Source organism: Saccopteryx leptura, chromosome 8 (assembly GCF_036850995.1).
Source record: "Saccopteryx leptura isolate mSacLep1 chromosome 8, mSacLep1_pri_phased_curated, whole genome shotgun sequence".
Taxonomy (NCBI): Eukaryota; Metazoa; Chordata; class Mammalia; order Chiroptera; family Emballonuridae; genus Saccopteryx; species Saccopteryx leptura.
Window position 1 is genome coordinate 26,670,439 of NC_089510.1, and position 20,505 is coordinate 26,690,943.

At 37.1% G+C, this 20,505-nt stretch overlaps 1 protein-coding gene across 2 annotated transcripts in view; it reads left to right on the forward strand.

Annotated features, from left to right (window-relative positions):
- Positions 1 to 20,505, forward strand: part of EPHA6 (EPH receptor A6) — an 883,820-nt gene that overhangs the window by 562,693 nt on the left and 300,622 nt on the right. For both annotated transcript variants that reach the window (XM_066348030.1, XM_066348031.1), the window contains 3 exons: positions 5,378 to 5,486; positions 11,811 to 11,881; positions 15,855 to 15,980. In XM_066348030.1, the coding sequence (XP_066204127.1) occupies positions 5,378 to 5,486; positions 11,811 to 11,881; positions 15,855 to 15,980 (306 nt within the window). The remainder of the gene's footprint in view (positions 1 to 5,377; positions 5,487 to 11,810; positions 11,882 to 15,854; positions 15,981 to 20,505) is intronic.

The window sequence follows — 20,505 nt, forward strand, 5'->3', positions numbered from 1 at the left end:
TTTTTATGTATTTTGGTGCTCCCTGATTTGGTGTGTATATAATTAAGGAGTGTGATATCATCTTGATATAGTATCGACTTTATCATTATGAAATATCCATCTTTATCTCTTATCTTAGATGTCTTGAGGTAAGCATTGTCAGATATAAGTATAGCTACACCTGCTTCTCTTTGGGTGTTATTTGCTTGAAGAATCATTTTTCAACATGTCACTTTGAGTCCACTTTTGTCCTGACAGCTTTGATGTGTCTCTAAAGGCAGCATAAGGTTGGGTTTTGCTTTTTGATCCAATCTGCTATTCTGTGTCTGTTTATTGGTAAGTTCAGTCCATTTATATTTAGGGTAAATGTGGACACTTGTGGATTTCCTATAGCCATTTTATGTTTTGTTTTCTGGTAGCTCTGTGTCTCCTTTGGTTCTTTTTTTTGTGTTTTGTCAATTGTTTTTGTTTGGTGGTATTTCATGCTTTTTTCCTTTATTTCTTCTTTTTTTTTAAGCTATGTCTCTCAGTTTTGTTTTGTTTTGTGCATGTGGGTGGTTATAGTTAGGTTACTGAGAAAAAATGTTCCACATATATGAGCCCTTTGTCTCATGAGTGCTTCTGCTCTCCATCCTCTTTTGCTACTTCAGACCTTTATCTTCTCCCCATTTATGCTTTTCTTGTCACAGATTATTCTTGTTTATATTATAACATTGTTGGAGCTTTCAATTGTATTTTGTTGTTGTTGTTGTTTTGTTCTTTGTTTCTGGTTAGAATAACTCCCTTGAGTTTTTCCTACAGTGGGAGGTTTTCTGGTGATACATTCCCTCAACATCCATATGTCTGGCAAGTTTTTATTTCTCCTTCATATTTGAAGAACTTTGATGTATATAGTATTATTGGCTTGTAAGTCCTCTCTTTCAGTACTTTGAATATGTGAGTCCACTCTCCTTAGGTATATTCAGTTTCTGCTGAAAAGTCTGATGATAACCTGTTGGGCCTTCTTTTATATCTTAAGTTCTTCTTTTCCCTAGCTTCTTTGAGGATTCTTTCTTTGTCATTGATTTTAATAGTTTTTGCAATATGCATTGGAGATGGCCTATTTGGATGTAGGTAACTAGGTATTCTGCTTTTTTCTTGGATTCGAGGCTCTATTTCCATAGGCTTGGGAACTTCTCATCAATTATTTGTTTGAAGAGGTTCTCTATTCCCTTCTTCTCTTCTTTTTTTCTGAAATACCCATTATATTGGTCTTTCTGATTGAGTCAAAAAATTCTCATAGAGCTCTCATTTTATTTTTAATTCTTGATGCTCTCTCTTCTTCCCTCTGTATTCCTGGTTGCCTGTTTTTAATGTCACTGCTCCTTTTCTTTATCTGGCCTGTTCTATTAGCTGAAGTTGCTAGCTCATTTCTCAATTCATGTCCTGAGTTCTTCATCTCTGTTTTTAAAGTTTCAATCTCCTTGGTGAGGTACTCGTTTTATTTCTGAGCTCATTAAGTGGCCTATCCTTGTTTTCTAGCATCTCATTGAGTATTTTCAGACCTTCAGTTTTCAATTCTCTGTCATTTAGCTTCAAGGTTTCTGTGTAATTTAGATTACTTTCTGGAGATTTTTTATCTTCTTTCTAACTGTGCCTCTTTCTTGGGTAGCCACGGTATTCATTTTTTTTTTCTGCCTTCAAAGCATTTGAATTGGTATTGTGAAGAAATCAAGTAAAAAAAACAACAATGAAAAAATAAAAGTAAAAAATCAATTAAAAGTATATAACTGAAAATAAAAATAAAAGAGAAAAACACAAAATAAAGAACAAACACCAAAGGCAATAATCAAAAACATAGTAAAATTAGAAATTAAGAAAAAATTTAAGAAAAAAACTCCCTTCAAAACTCCCAAGTAAAAGAAGGTTTTTCTATTTTTTCAAGTAGATGGCACTGGACTTCAAGTTTTAGCCTGTGAAATTTGCAAGTTGATTTCCACTGAGAAGCTGCTGTGAGGATCAGGGAGGCTAGGCTACAGTTGTAATGATGGGTGGGGTGTACTGTGAAGTTATGGCTTTAGCAGTGGTAATCTCAGGCCTCCAGTCACTCCTCTATGTCTAAACAGATCAGGGGACTAGACACAGGGCACCTCTATTCTTCAGGGGAAATAGTGTAGAACTGGCTGTGGGGTAGATCTCTGCCACTCTCCATATATGCAAGGGGAGGAAGTTGGAATTTGGGAGGCTGGGGGGCCATACTTTGTATTTTTGTGTCTCTGTTCTGGTGTGGGCTTCCAGCAGACCATGGGAAAACTGGCATTGGCTCCACACTCTGTCACTTTGGTTCAGTATCTCTTCAAATTCTCCCAAATATTTCTGCTCCTCCTGGCAGAAGACCCAGTCTCTCTGGGTTTCTTCCCTCTATGGAGCCCTGGCAGACAAAAACCAAGACAGTTCAGGTTTCTCTCCTCTCCAGAGTCACTACAAGTGAGTCTTACCTTCTGCTTCTCTTCTCAACGCTTTCCACCTTTTGTCCATTCAGTACACAGATCTTTCAGGCAAGCCCGTGAGCATGGCTGAGGTTCCATTGTTGTGTTATAGCTGTTCAATTTGTTGAAATTCAAGAGGCGATATCAAGGGTATCTCTCACACCACCATTATTATCCTCCAGTAATCTGATTTTAAAAAGGCCACCCAATTACAAAATCTTCACCTCCAACTGAACTTTGAATATATGGTCTGAATAAATAACTTGCTATCTGCCTACACATGAACATACATGCTTTGGGTTTAAAACTCTTGAATTATATTTTATATTTTACAAATACAACAGTTGCTAAGTAAATAATGTTTATTTTAAGTGCCATTTTATTTGGCTTAAAAAAGTTAATTTTTTTTTTTTTAATGAGAGGAGGGGAGATAGAGAGACAGACTCCCACATGCACAGCTGGGATCCACCCAGAAACTCCTGTCTGGAGCCAATGCTTAAATCAACCTAGCTATCCTCAGTGCCCGAGGCCAACACTTGAAACAATTGAGCCACTGGTTGCAAGAAGGGATGAGGGAGAGAAGGGGAAGAGAAGTGGATGGCCACTTCTCATGTGTGCCCTGACTGGGGACTGAAACCAGGATGTATGCAACCCAGGCTGATGTTCCATCCACTAAACCAATCAGTCAGGGCCTAATGTTTTATTTTTTTCCTATAATATCTATTTCTTACAATTTGTTATTCAATAATTTTTAATTATAAAATATGACACTTTAGAGTACATGTTAATTTTCATGATATCAGTGCTTGTTTGAATATTTGGAAATACAGTCTGAACCTAATAAAAAATCTTTACTCCATTATATATTGGATATGATACAACTATTTAATGTGTTTCTGTACAAATTGAAAATTCAACATTGAAATAAATGGCCTGAAAATATTTTGATTAAATCATTGTGACTAAAATCTAGTCAAATTTTAATACATTTCTTACTGGAAACTGAACATAAATTACTTTTGTTTTTATTTACATTTAGACTTTTTAAGAGGTATCTTAAATGCTGTGACTGGTTTCTTATTGATGCAATAACATTTAAGGTTCAGATATTCTCTAGTAGACATGTCATTTTTATGAGGATGTTATTACTCTGGATATACATTTGCACATGGTATACTGCATACTTGATTCCCATAGAAAGAGCTACTTCTCTAGAAGCCTTAAAGTACTCAAGCTTAATAAATTAATATAGTAGAAAATTAAGTGGTTTGCTTGTCAGTTATACTATTTCTTTGCTGTTCAGAATTGATTAGATTAATGGATTTTTATAGTGATCAAAATAAAAATTAAACTTTATTTAAGTTAAAGGATATTAAAGGGACTGATTGATTTAATATTTTAGAATATTGATAATTAACAATTATTACTATGAGTTATAGCATAGGAAGGAAAAATGAAACAATAATCTAGGACAGGGGTCGGGAACCTTTTTGGCTGAGAGAGCCATGAACGCCACATATTTTAAAATGTAATTCCATGAGAGCCATAGAACGACCCGTGTATGTTACACATTATCCAATAAAAATTTGTTGTTGTCCCAGAGGACAGCTGTGATTGGCTCCAGCTACCCGTAACCATGATCATGAGCGATAGGAAATGAATGGATTGTAATACATGAGAATGTTTTATATTTTTAACATTAGGATTTTTTTTACTAAAGATTTGTCTGCAAGCCAGATGCAGCCATCAAAGGAGCCACATCTGGCTCACGAGCCATAGGTTCCCGACCCCTGATCTAGAAGCCTGTATTCTGGTGATAATCATGTGTGAGCTTGGGCAAGTTCTTTAGCTTTCTCTGGGCTTCAGTTTCCTTACCCCTTGTTATTGAGCAATTGCCCATATCCAATCCAATTGGGTATAAAAAATTATACCCAATTAACACTTCAGTAATACAGAGGAGAAGTGCTAATGAGCTAATTGAACTAATATATTTCAGAGGTTTTGAAAAGGGTAGTGCAAACATGGAGCCCATGCACTTTTAAGATAAGGTTTTTTGGCCTGACCTGTAGTGGCACAGTAGATAAAAGACCTGGAATGCTGATGTAGCTGATTCAAAACCTTGGGTTTGTCTGGTCAAGGCACATATAGGAAGCAACTACTACAAGTTGATGCTTCCTGCTTCTCCCCGCCTTCTCTCTATTTCTCTCTCCTCTCTCTATAAATCAATAAATAAAATCTTTTTTAAAAAGGGAAGGTATGATTTTTGTCAATGAGAAAAGTAATATGTTATTGCCATATATTATCTAGTCAAACATCTGAGTACCAACTGTACAACCTTGTGATGTGGAGGTGGAATTTATAACTTTAAGTTTGAATTAAGCACCATTAAATATAAAGGTGGTTGTATTTTTTCTCTGAGAAAATACTAATTTCTCCTTTACTTTTAAAATTAAATTTATTATGGTGATGTTGGTTAATAAGATTATATAAATTTCAAGTATATAAGACAGTCATTCTTAAAACAAATTATACAAGTTTCTCTACTTTGTGGAAACACACTAAAACAGTGTGTAAAGCCTGGTTTGTTGGCTGAAGTGTTTAATGAACTAAATTAGCAATTATGTAAACAAAACCCTTTAATCCATCTGTTGATTTAATTTTTCAGCACATACTTAATCTTAAGAGGTATGGTACTAAGAATTCCTTTACTTAATTGGTATGTTTGTAAAAACGAACCGGTTATGCTGTAGGTTATGACCTTAATCTTCAGCCCTTATTTTGGGTTTGCATGCTGCATGCCCAATAAAGGGCAGACATGATGGGGTTTTCTGCATTTCAATTCCATATTTTCAAGCATATACTAAATTGTAAAGTAATTCTGGTAATGGAATGTCACCCAGGGACATTTTAATCTTGTATCTGTGTTTCAGCTTCTGACATGGCAGCGGAGCAGGGGCAGATTCTCGTGATAGCCACCGCGGCTGTTGGGGGATTCACTCTCCTCGTCATTCTTACTTTGTTCTTCTTAATCACCGGGAGGTAACTGAATATACCGGATTATTTCCAAGAGTTGCGAATAATAATTTTTAAAAAATACTCCGTGTATTTAAATGCTTTTAAATATTAAAAAAATAAAAATAAAAAAACTCCTCTGAGAAAAAATAATCAGGGTAGATTCTGCCCTGAGAATGAACTTTGTAAAGTAGAACCACAATGGCTGGTTCTCTGTACCAACAGGTCCCCGAATATGGAGCAACCAAAGACTTGACTAAACCACTTTGAAAGCTGTGAGTGATAAATTTTTATTTAACAAGCAAATTCTGAGTTTTTCCTTTACTACAATCAAATTATACCATAAAAGGGATTTAAGAAAATTTAACAGAAATTGAACAATTTATATGAAAGTTCTTTATAAACAGCATTAAAAGAAATGTGTTACTTTTAACCTATTATATACAGTATATACAGGAATTTCGCTTGGATCTCGAACAAAAATACGGACCAAGTCACAGCTTGTATCTTAAAAAATTCGTAAGTTGGTCTGTTTGTATCTCAAGGTACCACTGTATATTATAATGATATTAATTGGTTTTATAAATCCAATATTTTTCAACTTTAGAGTAATATAGATGAAAATTTAAAGAAACAATAGATTTAACATAGCAAACATCAAGATTTGAATTCTGATCAACTGACTAGTTTCACCTACTTAAATCTTAGATTTCATACATATTATCTTCATTCCCATCTTTGTAACAATACTGAACTGTGACTAAAGATAATCTGTATGAAATTATTAATTTTTTTAAAGAATGTGTTACTTTTTATTGAACCCTTGATATTAAGCCCAGACTTTTGTCAGAAAAATGTGAATATTATCATATTTTTATTCTTATGAAAGGTGGAAAATTCCTTCTTGATTATCAATAAGGAAACAAAGGAACACCTTGAGAATTTTCCTAATAATCTTAAACACACACATCCTGAAAAATATCAATGTCATGATTTAAAAATTTTAGTCAAACAATACACATTCATACTAACCCCAGCTAAAGTACACCATCTTTACTGGAACACTCTAATAAATTAATAATTAGCAGAAATAAAAAACAAACCACATTCAGTGGTAGTAGTTCAGTGAACTAGAAACAACTTTTGTGTTATTTATTTTTAAAACTCTATATACGTAATTTATTGAGATTTATTTAAAATTACAGAAGATATGCATATATGAAAAATTGTATCTATACTTTTGACAGCTGATGAAGGTTACAGATCAATAAATTGACAGTACTTAGAAGGTTCTTATCAAGTATAAGTTCCTGACAGAATGTAATTACTACTTGTTAAGGCTATAGCTGATTTAATTGTAACAAACCTATGTTTACAGACCTTATCAAGGAACAAAGAAACACATAAATATTCCAATGTGGTTAAGTTGAAATAGTGACTTCTTTATGAAATTAACTGTAAAGGGGGCTCATTTACCCTATGTTTACTTAACATTTTTAACAATAAGGAAAAAAATATATATGAAAGAATACAACAAATAATGATAAATGTATCCAATAAGAGGTACCATTCTGGGTATACCATGGCGCCACCATAGACACTGTTCTCCATCACTCTCCTGCTTCTCTCTCCTTTATACCTGAACCTAGCCTCTGACAGTTTCTTGCCATCATCACAGCTTTAATGCAGTCATCTTTTATAGTGGGCAGAAAAAACAATTTTGGTGTCTCTAAACCAACTAACCATTAGATAGAGAACAAAATATTCAATACTATAACTTACAAACATCAAACATGACCTACAGAATTCTTAATCTAGCAGAGGACAATTGGTTATTAAAAAAACAAACAAAAATACACAACTGGTGGAGATCTAAGTTTTTTGGCTTAAAATATAAAAGGTTAGAATTTTTCTGATTCTATCTAATACTTTCTTGCAAGAAGAGGGTTTAGAAAACAGCAATGCCTGGGAAATGAAAATAAAATGTCAGTGGTTAATGTAACAAGTCTGGGGGAAAAAAAGGAAAGAAGGAAATAAAAGCATTTGAATGCATGTAAAGTTGTTATGACAATTTTGTTAAGTTAAAAAAATAGAAATGCCCAAATGTTATGGGTTGCTACAGGTTTAGTAAACTTTATTAGAAAAAATGTTAAGTAGAAGATAAAACCTACTATATTTTTGTCATTTATAAGTGCCGCCCATGCATTATGAATTAGGAGGCATCAATATCTTGACAATACTCTATCAAAGAGTTGCACATAATTTAAAGACAATCAGTTTGGAACCTAGAAAGATTATTCAGTTATTAAAATATACAGCTCACAAAAATGAAGGGATAACTTAAAATGAATATGAAACAATTAAAAAAAGAAGCATTTGATTTTTTTATTAAACAAGAATAACAGAAAAGCAAAAGACAAATCAAAGAAAGTAGTTTGATTATGCAAATGAGATGCAAAACCAACTTTTATTTCATTGGTGAAAATGCACCATACAAAAGGCTGAAAGTACTGGAGTATCTGCACATTCCCTAGTCCCCTAATTTTTGTGAGTAGTGAAGTCAGCCCTGGCTGGTTAGCTCAGTCAGTTAAGAGTGTCACCCTGAAATGACAAGGTTGCAGATTCGATCCCCAGTGAGGGCACACACGGGAAGCAACCAAAGAATGCACAACTGTTGGAACAACAAATGAATGCTTCTCTTTCCTTCCCCTCTCTCTCCCTTCCTCTGTTTCTCTAAAAATCAATAAAAATTCAGCCCTTATCAGATGGGTTGGTTGGTTGGAGTATCATTCAGGAGCACGAAGTTGCTGGTTCAATTCCCTGATCAGGGCACATACAGGAACAGCTCAATGTTCCTGTCTCTCTCTCTCTCTCTCTTTAAAAAAAACAAACAAAATGATGAAGTCCTATAAGGTGATCTTAATTCTAAATACACAAAATATATTATGTTAACTAGATTATGACAATTTAGATATGATGGTTAATTTGATTCAGAACCTTCTAGTTTTCTTATTTGAAAGTCTCTTTAAAGGAGTTTGTGATACTTTCATAAGTATGGTTCTGTTTAAACCAGGGGTCCCCAAACTACGGCCCGCAGGCCACATGCGGCCCCCTGAGGTCATTTATCTGGCCCCCGCCACACTTCTGGAAGGGGCACCTCTTTCATTGGTGGTCAGCATCCATATCCTGTGCTCCTGGAGTACTGTATGTAGCAGCATTGCTCATGTACAGTACTACTTCCGGTGACGCAGGATGCACACGTCAGGGCTCCGGAAGCGCGTAATATCACTTGTTACGGCTAGCAGTGACAAATATGGAACCGGACATTGACCATCTCATTAGCCAAAAGCAGGCCCATAGTTTCCATTTAAATACTGGTCAGTTTGTTGATTTAAATTTACTTGTTCTTTATTTTAAATATTGTATTTGTCCCCGTTTTGTTTTTTTACTTTAAAATAAGATATGTGCAGTGTGCATAGGGATTTGTTCATAGTTTTTTTTTTATAATCTGGCCCTCCAACAGTCTTGAGGGACAGTGAACTGGCCCCCTGTGTAAAAAGTTTGGGGACCCCTGGTTTAAACAGTACCGTCATTAATTCCCAATTTTAAAAATGACTATTAACTTCATAAAAGAAATTGATTTAAATGACATTTTTAAAAAGTAATTCAATATATGGCAAACTTGTATGTAATTTTTAAGTTACATTTATATGTATTTATAGAATAGAAATTAAGGCCTTATTTTCTCATAGAGTACAGTATTTCAGCAAATTATGTAAATAGCATATATGGAATGATATAAATAGCACATATGCATGTGGAAAAGCATTTCATTAATATATCAAAAAATATTGCCTTGGAATAAAAACAGACATATAAATCAATGGAATACAACAGAGAGCCCAGAAATAAACCCATTCCTATATGGTCAACTAATTTTTGACAAAGGAGACAAGAACATACAATGAGTTAAAGATGGTATATTTAATAAATAGTCTTGAAAAAAAATTGGACCGAGGCATTCAAAAAAATAAAACTAGACCACTTTCTTACACCATATATAAGAATGAACTCAAAATGGATTAAACACTTAAGTGTAAGATTTGATACCATAAAAATCCTGGAAGAAAACATAAGCAGGAAAATATCAGACACTTCTCTTAGTAATATTTTTTCTGGTTTATTTTCTTGGCAAAGGAAACAAAAGAAAAACTTTAAAAATGGGACTACATTAAACAAAAAGTTTTTTCTACAGCAAAGGAGACCATCAACAAAATGAAAAGACAGCCCACTGCTGATAAGGGGTTAATCTCTAAACTTTTACAGAACCCATATAACTCAATACCAAAAACAAAACAAACAAACAAACAAAAAACAATCCAATTTAAAAAATGGGAAAAGGAACTAAATAGACACTTCTCCAAAAAGGACTTACAGAGGGACAATAGACATGGAAAAGTGCTCAAAATCACTAATCCTCAGAGAAATGCAAATTAAAATATTACCTACACCTGTCAGAATGGCTATCATCAATAAATCAACAGATATTGGAGAGGGTACAGAGATAGGGGAACTCTTTTGCACTGTTGGTGGGAATGCAAATTGGTAAAGCCACTGTGGAAAACAGTATGGCAATTTCTCAAAAAATTAAAAATGGAGCTGCCTTATGACTCAGTAATTCCACTTCTGGGTACAAATCTAAAGAAACCCAAAACACTAATTTAAGAAAATATATGTACCAGTATTTTCCTTGCAGTATTATTTACAATACCCAGGCTATGGAAGCAACCCAAGTGCCCACCAATAAATGAGTGGATTAAAAAGCTGTGGTATCTATAGATATATACAATGGAAAATTACTCAGCCATTAAAAAGATAGAAATCTTACCATTTGTGACAGCATGGATGGATCTAGAGGTTATTGTGCTAAGCGAAATAAGTCAGTCAGAGAACAACAAATAGTGTATTATTTCTCTTACATGTGGAATCTAAGAACAATATAAATGAACAAATAATATAAATAAACAAAGAAATAGATTCATAGATACAGAGAACAGACTGGTGGTTGACAGAAGGGATAAGATTGGGGGACTAGGTGAAAAATGGTAAAGGAATTGAGGAGTACACATTGGATGTACATGAGGATGTAAAGTACAGCATAGGAAATATAGTCATTTATACTGTAATAACTATGTATGGTGCCTGTTGGGCACTGGAAAGTTCAGAAGGAACACTTTGTAAAGTATATGATTCATCAACCACTGTGCTGTACACCTGAAACTAATACAAAATAATGTTGAATGCAAACTGTAACTGAAATTTAAAAAAAAACTTTTAAAAAATTTTTTAAAAAAAAAGAAAATATTGCCTTAACAATTGACAAAAGAAGACATTACAGTAATTGTAGGTTACATAAATTTGGCCTAGTAAACTGGAGAGATGGGCTCCAATGTTATCTTTTCCTGATGCAGAATGTGAATGAATACTATTTAAAAGGAGAATGTAACGATGAAGAAAAATTTGTACTTATTTTTGGCTTTCAGTTCTTCTGTTTGCCAATTTATATGTCATCAGAAACTGTTTTAACATTCTACATGCTGGGAAAAACAATTCATTTTGACATGTCTTCTAAGCACTTTGGTAGGGGAGCATTCGTTGGAAATTATTTTATGAAAACTGTAAGACATCTCTGAACAGACACTGAATTTGCCATAGGATCTGAAGCAAAGTTCACACTCAGAGAACTGTGCACCACAGATGCATTCTGTTTAACCATTTGGAATTAGCAGTTCGATGAACTGTCAGGTCATATGGAGGTTGATCGTTTTATTCATGTGGAAGAAGGCACGGAAGATGGGCACCTGCTTCTGTTCTTCAGAGCACAGTTATCCTGAGAGAACAGAACGTGCTCCTCCCAAACCTCTGACATTTAAAAATAACATATCAGTTAGCAGTGAAGCTGGAAGATGGTTGCCTAAATTTCTGAAATTCTGACTCAGAAACATTTTTTTTCATTCTGACTTTTAAATTGGTTTCACTAACTCTAGCTATTAGAAGTCATATAAGGAAGGACATGATGGTTATTGCTGATTATAAAATATATTTCTAAGCTTCCTTATCATTTGGATCAATCAGTCCACTGGAGAGTATTTTATCCTTATCTGGGGCTAGTTTTGATGCATATAAAGAAACCTCTGTGAAGTATTATGTTTTCACACATTATAAAGATGTTCTGAAAATGGGTCTCGTCCCTATGATAAGGACTTGGTCCTTGCGTGATACGTATTTTAATTAGCTTTGGATCTCATCCAGCATCATTCTAAAATTAAGATTCTTTTACTTTTTAAAAAGGTGCCAATGGTACATAAAGGCGAAAATGAAGTCAGAAGAGAAGAGGAGAAACCACTTAGAGAACGGGCATTGTAAGTAGTGAAGTGACTCCCTTCCATATTTCATACTGTTCCGGCAGTTCAAGAGTTTATTGTAAGGTTGGATCAGTGAATGAAGAAAACCAAAAAATGTACTTCCAACCTTTCAGCATTAAAGCTTTTCATCTGGTTTCCTGGTTTGTTGGTGAAAGTGCACCTGCTTTTTCTCATTAAAATGTAATGCATTTTTCCTAATTCTGCTTGCAGAATAGAAAGGATTAGACTGAATATGCTAAAAACAGAAGATGACTGGTTTATATCTAGTTATTTACAACTCACAATGTTCCAGCATGTGAGTTGGTTTTATTTAGTGGAGCATTAGCCTCAGAATATGGAATTTTTATTTCTTCCTATAGGAACTGTCATTTAAACATATAACAAATCAATTTACTGTCCATTAACACTAAAAAAAAAAAAAAAAAAATCAGCTCCTTAACTCTTAGAATATGTATGAAATCCTTGAACTGACTAGAAGGTTATATCTATTTGCAAGATCTCTTTCCAAACAAGCTGTAATTACCACCATAGTTGGTTTGATAATTGCCACCCTCTCTTTCCCAACACCCACCTTCACCTCTACCTCCAAATGGCAAACTATTTTGTCAAGACAATTTCTCTGTCATGAGACACTGAATTAACAACAAAAAATGTTCTCTAATTAACCACAGTATAGAGGTAATATGTGAGGCAAGTTATTTAACTGTGTAAGCCCATCTTCTACTTCAAATTGATTGCCAAATGAATAAAGAAATGTAAAAAACTAGATTACCATTCAGGGGAGGCGAAGGATTATTAACTAGAGGGATAATGTAGGGGTGTTTCTAAGGCTCACCTGGTACCTCAAAAATGGTGTCTAAGAACCAGCTGCATTCTCGATTATTCCATCCTCACCACAGTTCAGATTCCGGAGGTCCAGGGTGGGGCTGAGACATAAGCATTTTAGCAAGCTCTCCCAGGTTGTTCTTTCGTACAGTCAGTATGAGGCTTACTGCACTGGCAGGGAAGGGAGAACTGAGACAGCCGATCCCAGGCCTGGAATAGAAGCTGGTGTTGGGAAAACAGCTGTGTTAGGCTTGCTCGCTTGTACAGTGTGTTCGTGAAGTCATGGTGCACTTTTGACCGGTCACAGGACAGCAAAAAAAGATGATAGAAATGTAAAATCTGCACCAAATAAAAGGAAAACCCTCCTAGTTTCTGTAGGATGATGTGGCAGCATGTGCGCATCTGCAGATGATGACATAACACCGTGTATACAGTGGAGCAGCCCACGGCAATGCCAGTTGAGATGTGGATTGTACAGAGGAAAGTTCAGTGTGTTCTGTGGCTTGCTAAATTCGAATCCATGACCAAAGTGCAACGTGAATATCGGCATGTTTATAACGAAGGACCACCACATAGGAATAACATTACTCGGTGGGATAAGCAGTTGAAGGAAACCGGCAGTTTGGTGGAGAAACCCCGTTCTGGTAGGCCATCAGTCAGTGACGAGTCTGTAGAGGCTATACGGGATAGCTACCAAAGGAGTCCTAAAAAATCTGTGCGTGAGCCCACATCGAACTGCACTGAATAGGTATGAAACTGGGAGAGTTTTCCTTTTATTTGGTGCAGATTTCACATTTCTATCGTCTTTTGTTGCTTTCCTGTGACCAGTCAAAAGTGCACCATGACTTTATGGACACACTGTATTTTGCCTGATTAGTGCATTTGCACGTGGCAGCACCATGTGTGTATAGCCCAAGGCTAGAGTGCTTGCCCTCGGTGCGGATTGCGCGTTGCCTGCCCACCACTGTGAGGGCCGTTTTGCTGGGTTTTTTTTGTCCAAGAAGCAATTTTCCCCTGCCTGTTTGCTTACCCGCTGTTGGCCCAATGCTTTCCGGCTCCGCAGTTCCCATACTGTCTGCCGGAATCCAATGCGAACCTGCCTGGCCCCAGCCACCAGCATTGCAGCGGGGAGCACTGGAAACAGATGCAGAAACCTGGATCCAGATACCTGAGCAGATAACTTAGGCTGAGCAACCTTAAGATTCACTGCAGGGCATTTAGAGCTGAAATGCAGAAGAAAGAGATGTTCCTGAGGTATTGATTATCTGTTTTCAACTAGCAGTTTAGCATAAAATAAACCAGATGGGCCCAGCAAGAAGCAATGAAAATAACCTGAGGCAGTCAGGGTGGTAAAAGAAAGATAAATCGATGTTTGAAAAGACTTAGATAAATAAAGCGAGTAACCAGTCAAAATTAGAACTAAGTTTGGGTTTTTTTCTATACTACATATATTGTGTTTACAAGAAAAAAAAAGTGATATTAATTAATTTATTCCTTAGAAATGTGTATCACCTTAAATAAGTGATTGGTTGAATGGTGAAAACCATGTATGGAGTTAATAAATAATACCTGTTATCTATGCTTAAAGTAATGAATGCTATCAATTAGATAGTACTGATCATGTAATAGTAGCCAGTAAATTTGAGTTTATAGTATACAAAATGAAATCACAACTCCTAGTTAATTACAAAAGTGTCCTATAGAATATAAACAGGAAATACAGATGATCTGTTCTCCTTTTCTACAATATAAACTTTAGGAAGTCAAGAAAAGCATAACATTTCAGAATCATTGTCAGGTCTAAGTATACCTAGAAATATGCTTCACTAATCTTCTCATGGGCGCATATCCAGTACTAGAATACACTAGGCAAAAAGTAATCAAAGAACGCAACAGGTATAGAACTCAAGAAGCAAATTATTGCTAATAACGGGGATTTCCTTATCTTTTCTAAACTCAATTATCTTTTGTGTGTTTGCTTTTGAGATTTTTCTGGAAAGAGCATGTTTCTAGACAACACTTACTTGTGTATGGTATGGCTTTCAAAATCTAAGAACAACAAAATCGAGTATCATCCACAATGACACAAATTTGTATTGACCTTTTAATCCCTACCAATTGGTATACAATGAAAATTTATATTCAATATCATATCTATACTAGGCCAAACTGTTTGCTGTGTTTATTACTTATAAAATCATCCGTAAAGTATTTGGAAATATACAAAGATATATGAAAAATGATCTCCTGTCCTTCAGGAGCTAGAAATCTAATGTAGAAAACACAAACCAATGAGTAAAACAGAGGCATAACCACCAGCAGACTGTGACTTCTTCTGAAACTGAAGAAGTTGCAAATGAACATGCAACCACTCATTCCAGTGTTCCTGCCGTCCCTGTCTTCACTACCCACGGACGGTGAGCACACCACCCCTGCCAGAGAAAGAGTGTCAGCTAGACAGCCAATGACCAGATTTGTGTCACTGATTTGTACCCTTCCCTCCAGGATAGACCATGTGCATTCTGGCCATGGAAGCAACTAACTGCAAGAACACAGGAAAGGGCTATTGTCTGGGGTTGTCTTCTGACTCCATGCCATGGGGTCTGTTCTTTACTGCCTAAGAGCTTCTGGAAGGGGAGAGACCAGAAGAATGGGACATAAGTTCAGAAAAACCCAGTACCTTAGAGCACAAAGGGTCCAGGACAGACACAAACAGACTTGCTTGTTTGGGGGGCGAGAAGTGCCCCTTTGGGGGAAGGTTCGTGCCTCATTTTCCATGCCCTGAGCTAGGTCAGATGTGAAATGTATGGGTTCTCAGTGGATAAGCGAGCTGATTAAACTTTTCACAGAAATAAGATAAAAGTGTGTTTTCTGGAACTAGTCAGCTCACTTTCTACTAAACCACGGGGTCATTTTACATGAATGGTAATAAATTTTGTTATTTCAAATACTCAAAGCTTTAATGGAGCAGGGGCAGATGGTAGGAGACATAAGGAGAAAAATAATTGAATTTAAGTAATTAACAAGAACGACTATTTCAGTACATGACTTCTCATTTTAAATATTTATAAGATGTGTAATTAATAAAAAAAAATTTTTTTTTTAAATGCCTTTTCAACAACACCAATCTTTTATTTTGTTGCAGTGCGCTTCCCGGGAATTAAAACTTATGTAGATCCAGACGCATACGAAGACCCGTCTCTAGCGATCCATGAATTTGCAAAGGAGATTGATCCCTCGAGAATCCGCATCGAGAGAGTCATTGGGGCAGGTAAACGGGAAATCTGCACTTTTGAAGATATGCTTCCTTAATGGTTTAACTGGCTTATCAAGATAATATTTTAAATTTAGCGGTTTTAGTCATTGAAATATTTTAAGAAATGAGTAATGAAGTTAGGTTATTTTTTAAAGTATTTTACATGCCTGAATTCAGTTTTTAAACTTAGAAAATTCAGAATAGTTATTTCTAATGTCTTGTAGTCTTCTTTCAGTATAGAGATAAGTTACAATAAAACTAAAGTGATTCGGGAATTTATTTTTTTTAAATTAAACTTCAGGCATTTGTCTCAGGTTATTATAGATTTACTCAAACCCCAACATCTGTACACATATACTATAGTTAGTACGAATATGGGTGATCTTGAGGCTCTGCAAGATCCAGAAGTGTTCTGAGAAGCATTGAAGATAAAATTAGGATCAATATCATTTATATCATTTTCATGTAAGTTAGTAGTTTTCCCTATGTAGAATGTTCAAAACTCAGAACATTATATTCTTTAACTATTTTGGATAAAAACAAATTCAGTGTGAATCAGCTTTCAAGAATTTATTCTGGGCCCTGGCCAGTTGGCTCAGTGGTAGAGCATCGGCCTGGCGTGCAGGAGTCCCGGGTTCGATTCCCAGCCAGGGCACACAGGAGAGGTGCCCATCTGTTTCTCCACTGCTCCCCTTCTCCTTCCTCTCTGTCTCTCTCTTCCCCTCCTGCAGCCGAGGCTCCATTGGAGCAAAGTTGGCCTGGGCGCTGAGGGTGGCTCCATGGCCTCTGCCTCAGGCGCTAGAGTGGCTCTGGTTGCAACAGAGCAACGTCCCAGATGGACAGAGCATCGCCCCCTGGTGGGCGTGCCGGGTGGATCCCGGTTGGGCGCATGGGGGTGTCTGTCTGACTGCCTCCCTGTTTCCAACTTCGGAAAAATACAAAAATAAAAAAATAAATAAAAATAAAGGATTTATTCTGCACATTTCTTATAGTAGAAGCTAAGCTAATGTAACAAAGAGACCCTGGAATATTCATTCCTCTTTAAAGTCCCTGAAGGTGAGTAATCTGTGCTGGCCCAGGAGCTTTCCTTCGGGTCTTGAAAGGTCCTGAGTTCTTCCTACTCTTTGCTCTGCCTTCCCCTAGTGTGTCGTCCTCCTCTGAATGGAGTATCATCCTCCTCTGAATGCTCAAAACTGGCTCACCAGCACGTCTCTCTCCCAGCCTGTGAGAAGGGAAGAGTTCAGTCTCAGGCGTTATCTTTAAGTCAGTTACCTGGAGGTTCCAAACATGTCTGTCTATTCACATCTCAATAGTCCAAATATAGTAACATGGACATAATTAAACTCAAGAGAGTTTGGAAATATAATCTGTGACCAGGCAGCCAAGCTGCAGCTGAAAGGGGGAGAGGGAATGTAAATTACTAAACAAAGAAGAGAAGCTGCATCCTGGAGGGGAATGCTGGGTACCCCGAGATGCTGGACACCTCTGCAATCCTTTGGACAGAGCAGAACATAGCAAAGCATGATTATTCCAGCCAGGTATCATATCTGTGCAAAGGCCAAAAAAAGGAGCTAATTATCCCCTGTCCCTTTCAAAGCTCTTCTTCACCAAAAGGACAAACTAAATAATTAGCAGAAACCAGTATAAAATGAAAATAGAGAGTCCCTTGTTAAAAAGTGATCAAGAATTTTAAGATTGTAACAACAGAGCATTAAACAAATGGCAGGGCCCTTTCAAGCTCAAGGCTCTGCTTGACTATTTCCATTGAGCTGACTGTACCCCTGGTACACAGAGAACTAGCAGTGTCTCAAGAATTGCACACACCTCTTTAGAAGTCCCTTTCAATCACTGGAGTTTCTATGCATCTAATCCCCTACATGGCCAGGTCTCCCTCTGAAAGCTGATACAAGGGTCCTATACATTTAACCCTAATACTTGCAGCCCCAAAAGAGGTTGTCACATCAGGAAGATTAAGAACCTGGATGGCAACCAGAATCTCTGTCTTCTAACACTGAACATAAAGAACATCCACAGGCATGAAAGGCATCACTGAAAAGTGATTGCAGGCCCTGGCCGGTTGGCTCAGAGGTAGAGCCTCGGCCTGGCATGCGGGGGACCCAGGTTCGATTCCCGGCCAAGGCACATAGGAGAAGCGCCCATCTGCTTCTCCACCCCCCCCCTTCCTCTCTGTCTCTCTCTTCCCCTCCTGCAGCCAAGGCTCCATTGGAGCAAAGATGGCCCAGGCGCTGGGGATGGCTCCTTGGCCTCTGCCCCAGGCGCTAGAGTGGCTCTGGTCACGGCAGAGCGACGCCCCGGAGGGGCAGAGCATCGCCCCCTGGTGGGCAGAGCTCACCCCTGGTGGGTGTGCTGGGTGGATCCCGGTCGGGCACATGTGGGAGTCTGTCTGACTGTCTCTCCCCGTTTCCAGCTTCAGAAGAAAAAAAAAAGTGATTGCATTATATTCATTTAGTTTGGGGGTTTGTTTCTTTAAGACAGCAGAGGAGGAGAAAAGAAGCTAGGTTGAACAATTCCATCACACCCTGTTCTTGGCTCTCTCCTCTGACAGGTTCCCTGACACTGCAGTGCTCCATGCTCTCGCGGAGGACTCGTTTCCTCTTGTAGGGCTCGGTGAAGAAATTAAACCCTGATGTCTGAAATCATATTAGGAGATAAAATCATATCTCTAAGGTGTAAACAAAGAAATTAAATTTTTCATCAGTTTCAGGTTTTTTAGCTAAAATATAAATTTCTCCCTTAAAAAAAATGTTTAACAGATAGTGTGCCAAAGTAAACAATAACTATTAATGACATTTTTAATATCATATTCCCCCTGCTCTCTGTCTAAACTAGTAAATTATAATGGGATTCCTCTCATTTGGCAAAGATAAAATCTAAACCGTGTAGTCAGTCCTTTACATCTTTGACTGTTTCAACTTAAAAATATTATGCTAAGCATCTGTTTACTGTTCATCTTCAGGGAAATCATTAAAAAAAATGCTTAATGAGACAAAACTATTATAACTTTCCTCTCTGTGTTCGTGGCCAGAACTGCTTGTTAATTAGTTTCATTAGTCCTGCTCCTAAAATTCTAATTGCATGTGGAAAAAGCTCATGAGTGTGTGGACTTTTCCTACAGCAGCAGTGTGGAAAAGCATTGTTCAGTCAAACTAAAGAAGAATTAATAAAGTTATGCAACATCTACGACATAATTGCACAACTGGTTATTTGCCCAAATTTTTACTGTAAATACTTTCCTTAAATTGTCTCATACACTTTATCCCACCCCACCACCTATTTGGTAGTGTCTTCTCAGACTCTTGTTTCATCATCAGCTGTGTGTATTAGGTAATCCCCCTGGACGTGTAAATTGAAGGACTAAGTTGCAGTGCAGGTGTGGGGAAAAAGTGGGATAGAGCTGGGGACATGGGAGAAAGAAGCAAGATTTAGGTTTTAATAACTGTCAGGTAAAAGATGTTTGGGTCTGTGTATGGCCAAGAGCTGCCATCATGGCCATTCACATGCAGGTTCCCATTGCATTCGGGCAGACGGTAAAGAAATGGCGGAGTCGGAGGATGTTGGGCCGTTCTGTTTATTGGTGTCTCACCAAGACAGGCAAGCCACAAGAGAAGCCAAGGGAAAAGCAGAAAACCTGCTTTTCCAACACAGAATAAGTGCTGGCGAGGATGTGGAGAAAAGGGAACCCTCCTGCACTGCTGGTGGGAATGCAGACTGGTGCAGCCACTGTGGAAAACAATATGGAGATTCCTCAAAGAATTAAAAATGGAACTGCCTTTTGACCCAGCTATCCCACTTTTAGGAATATACCCTAAGAACACCATTGAACTGTTCCAAAAGGAGAAATGCACCCCCATGTTTATGGCAGCATTGTTCACAATAGTGAAGATCTGGAAATAGCCCAAGTGTCCATCAGTGGACGAATGGATTAAAAAGCTTTGGTACATATATACTATGGAATACTACTCAGCCATAAGAAATGATGACATTGGATCATTTACAGCAAAATGGTGGGATCTTGATAACATTATATGAAGTGAAATAAGTAAATCAGAAAAAACTAAGAACTATATAAATCCATACATAGATGGGACATAAAAATGAGACTCAGACATGGACAAGAATGTGATGGTAATGGGGTGGGGGGGAGGAAGGAAAGAGAGGGAGTGGGGTGAGGGGAGGGCACAAAGAAAACCAGATAGAAGGTGATGGAAGACAATTTGACTTTGGGTGAGGAATATGCAACATAATCAAATGTCAAAATAATCTGAAGATGTTTTCTCTGAACATATGTACCCTGATTTATCAATGTCACTGCATTAAAATTAATAATAAAAAAAGAAAACTTGCTTTTCCCATAGAGGACAAGAATCAGGGAGGCCCCCGCAATGGTGATAGCAGGAACTGAGAGAGAGCAAGCTCCCCGTCTGCCCCATTTTATAGTGTAGAAATCCAAACCTTTAATCCAATAATCAAACAATGAAGTCTCTGATACAAAGTCACTTATCTGAGGCTTAATGGGATT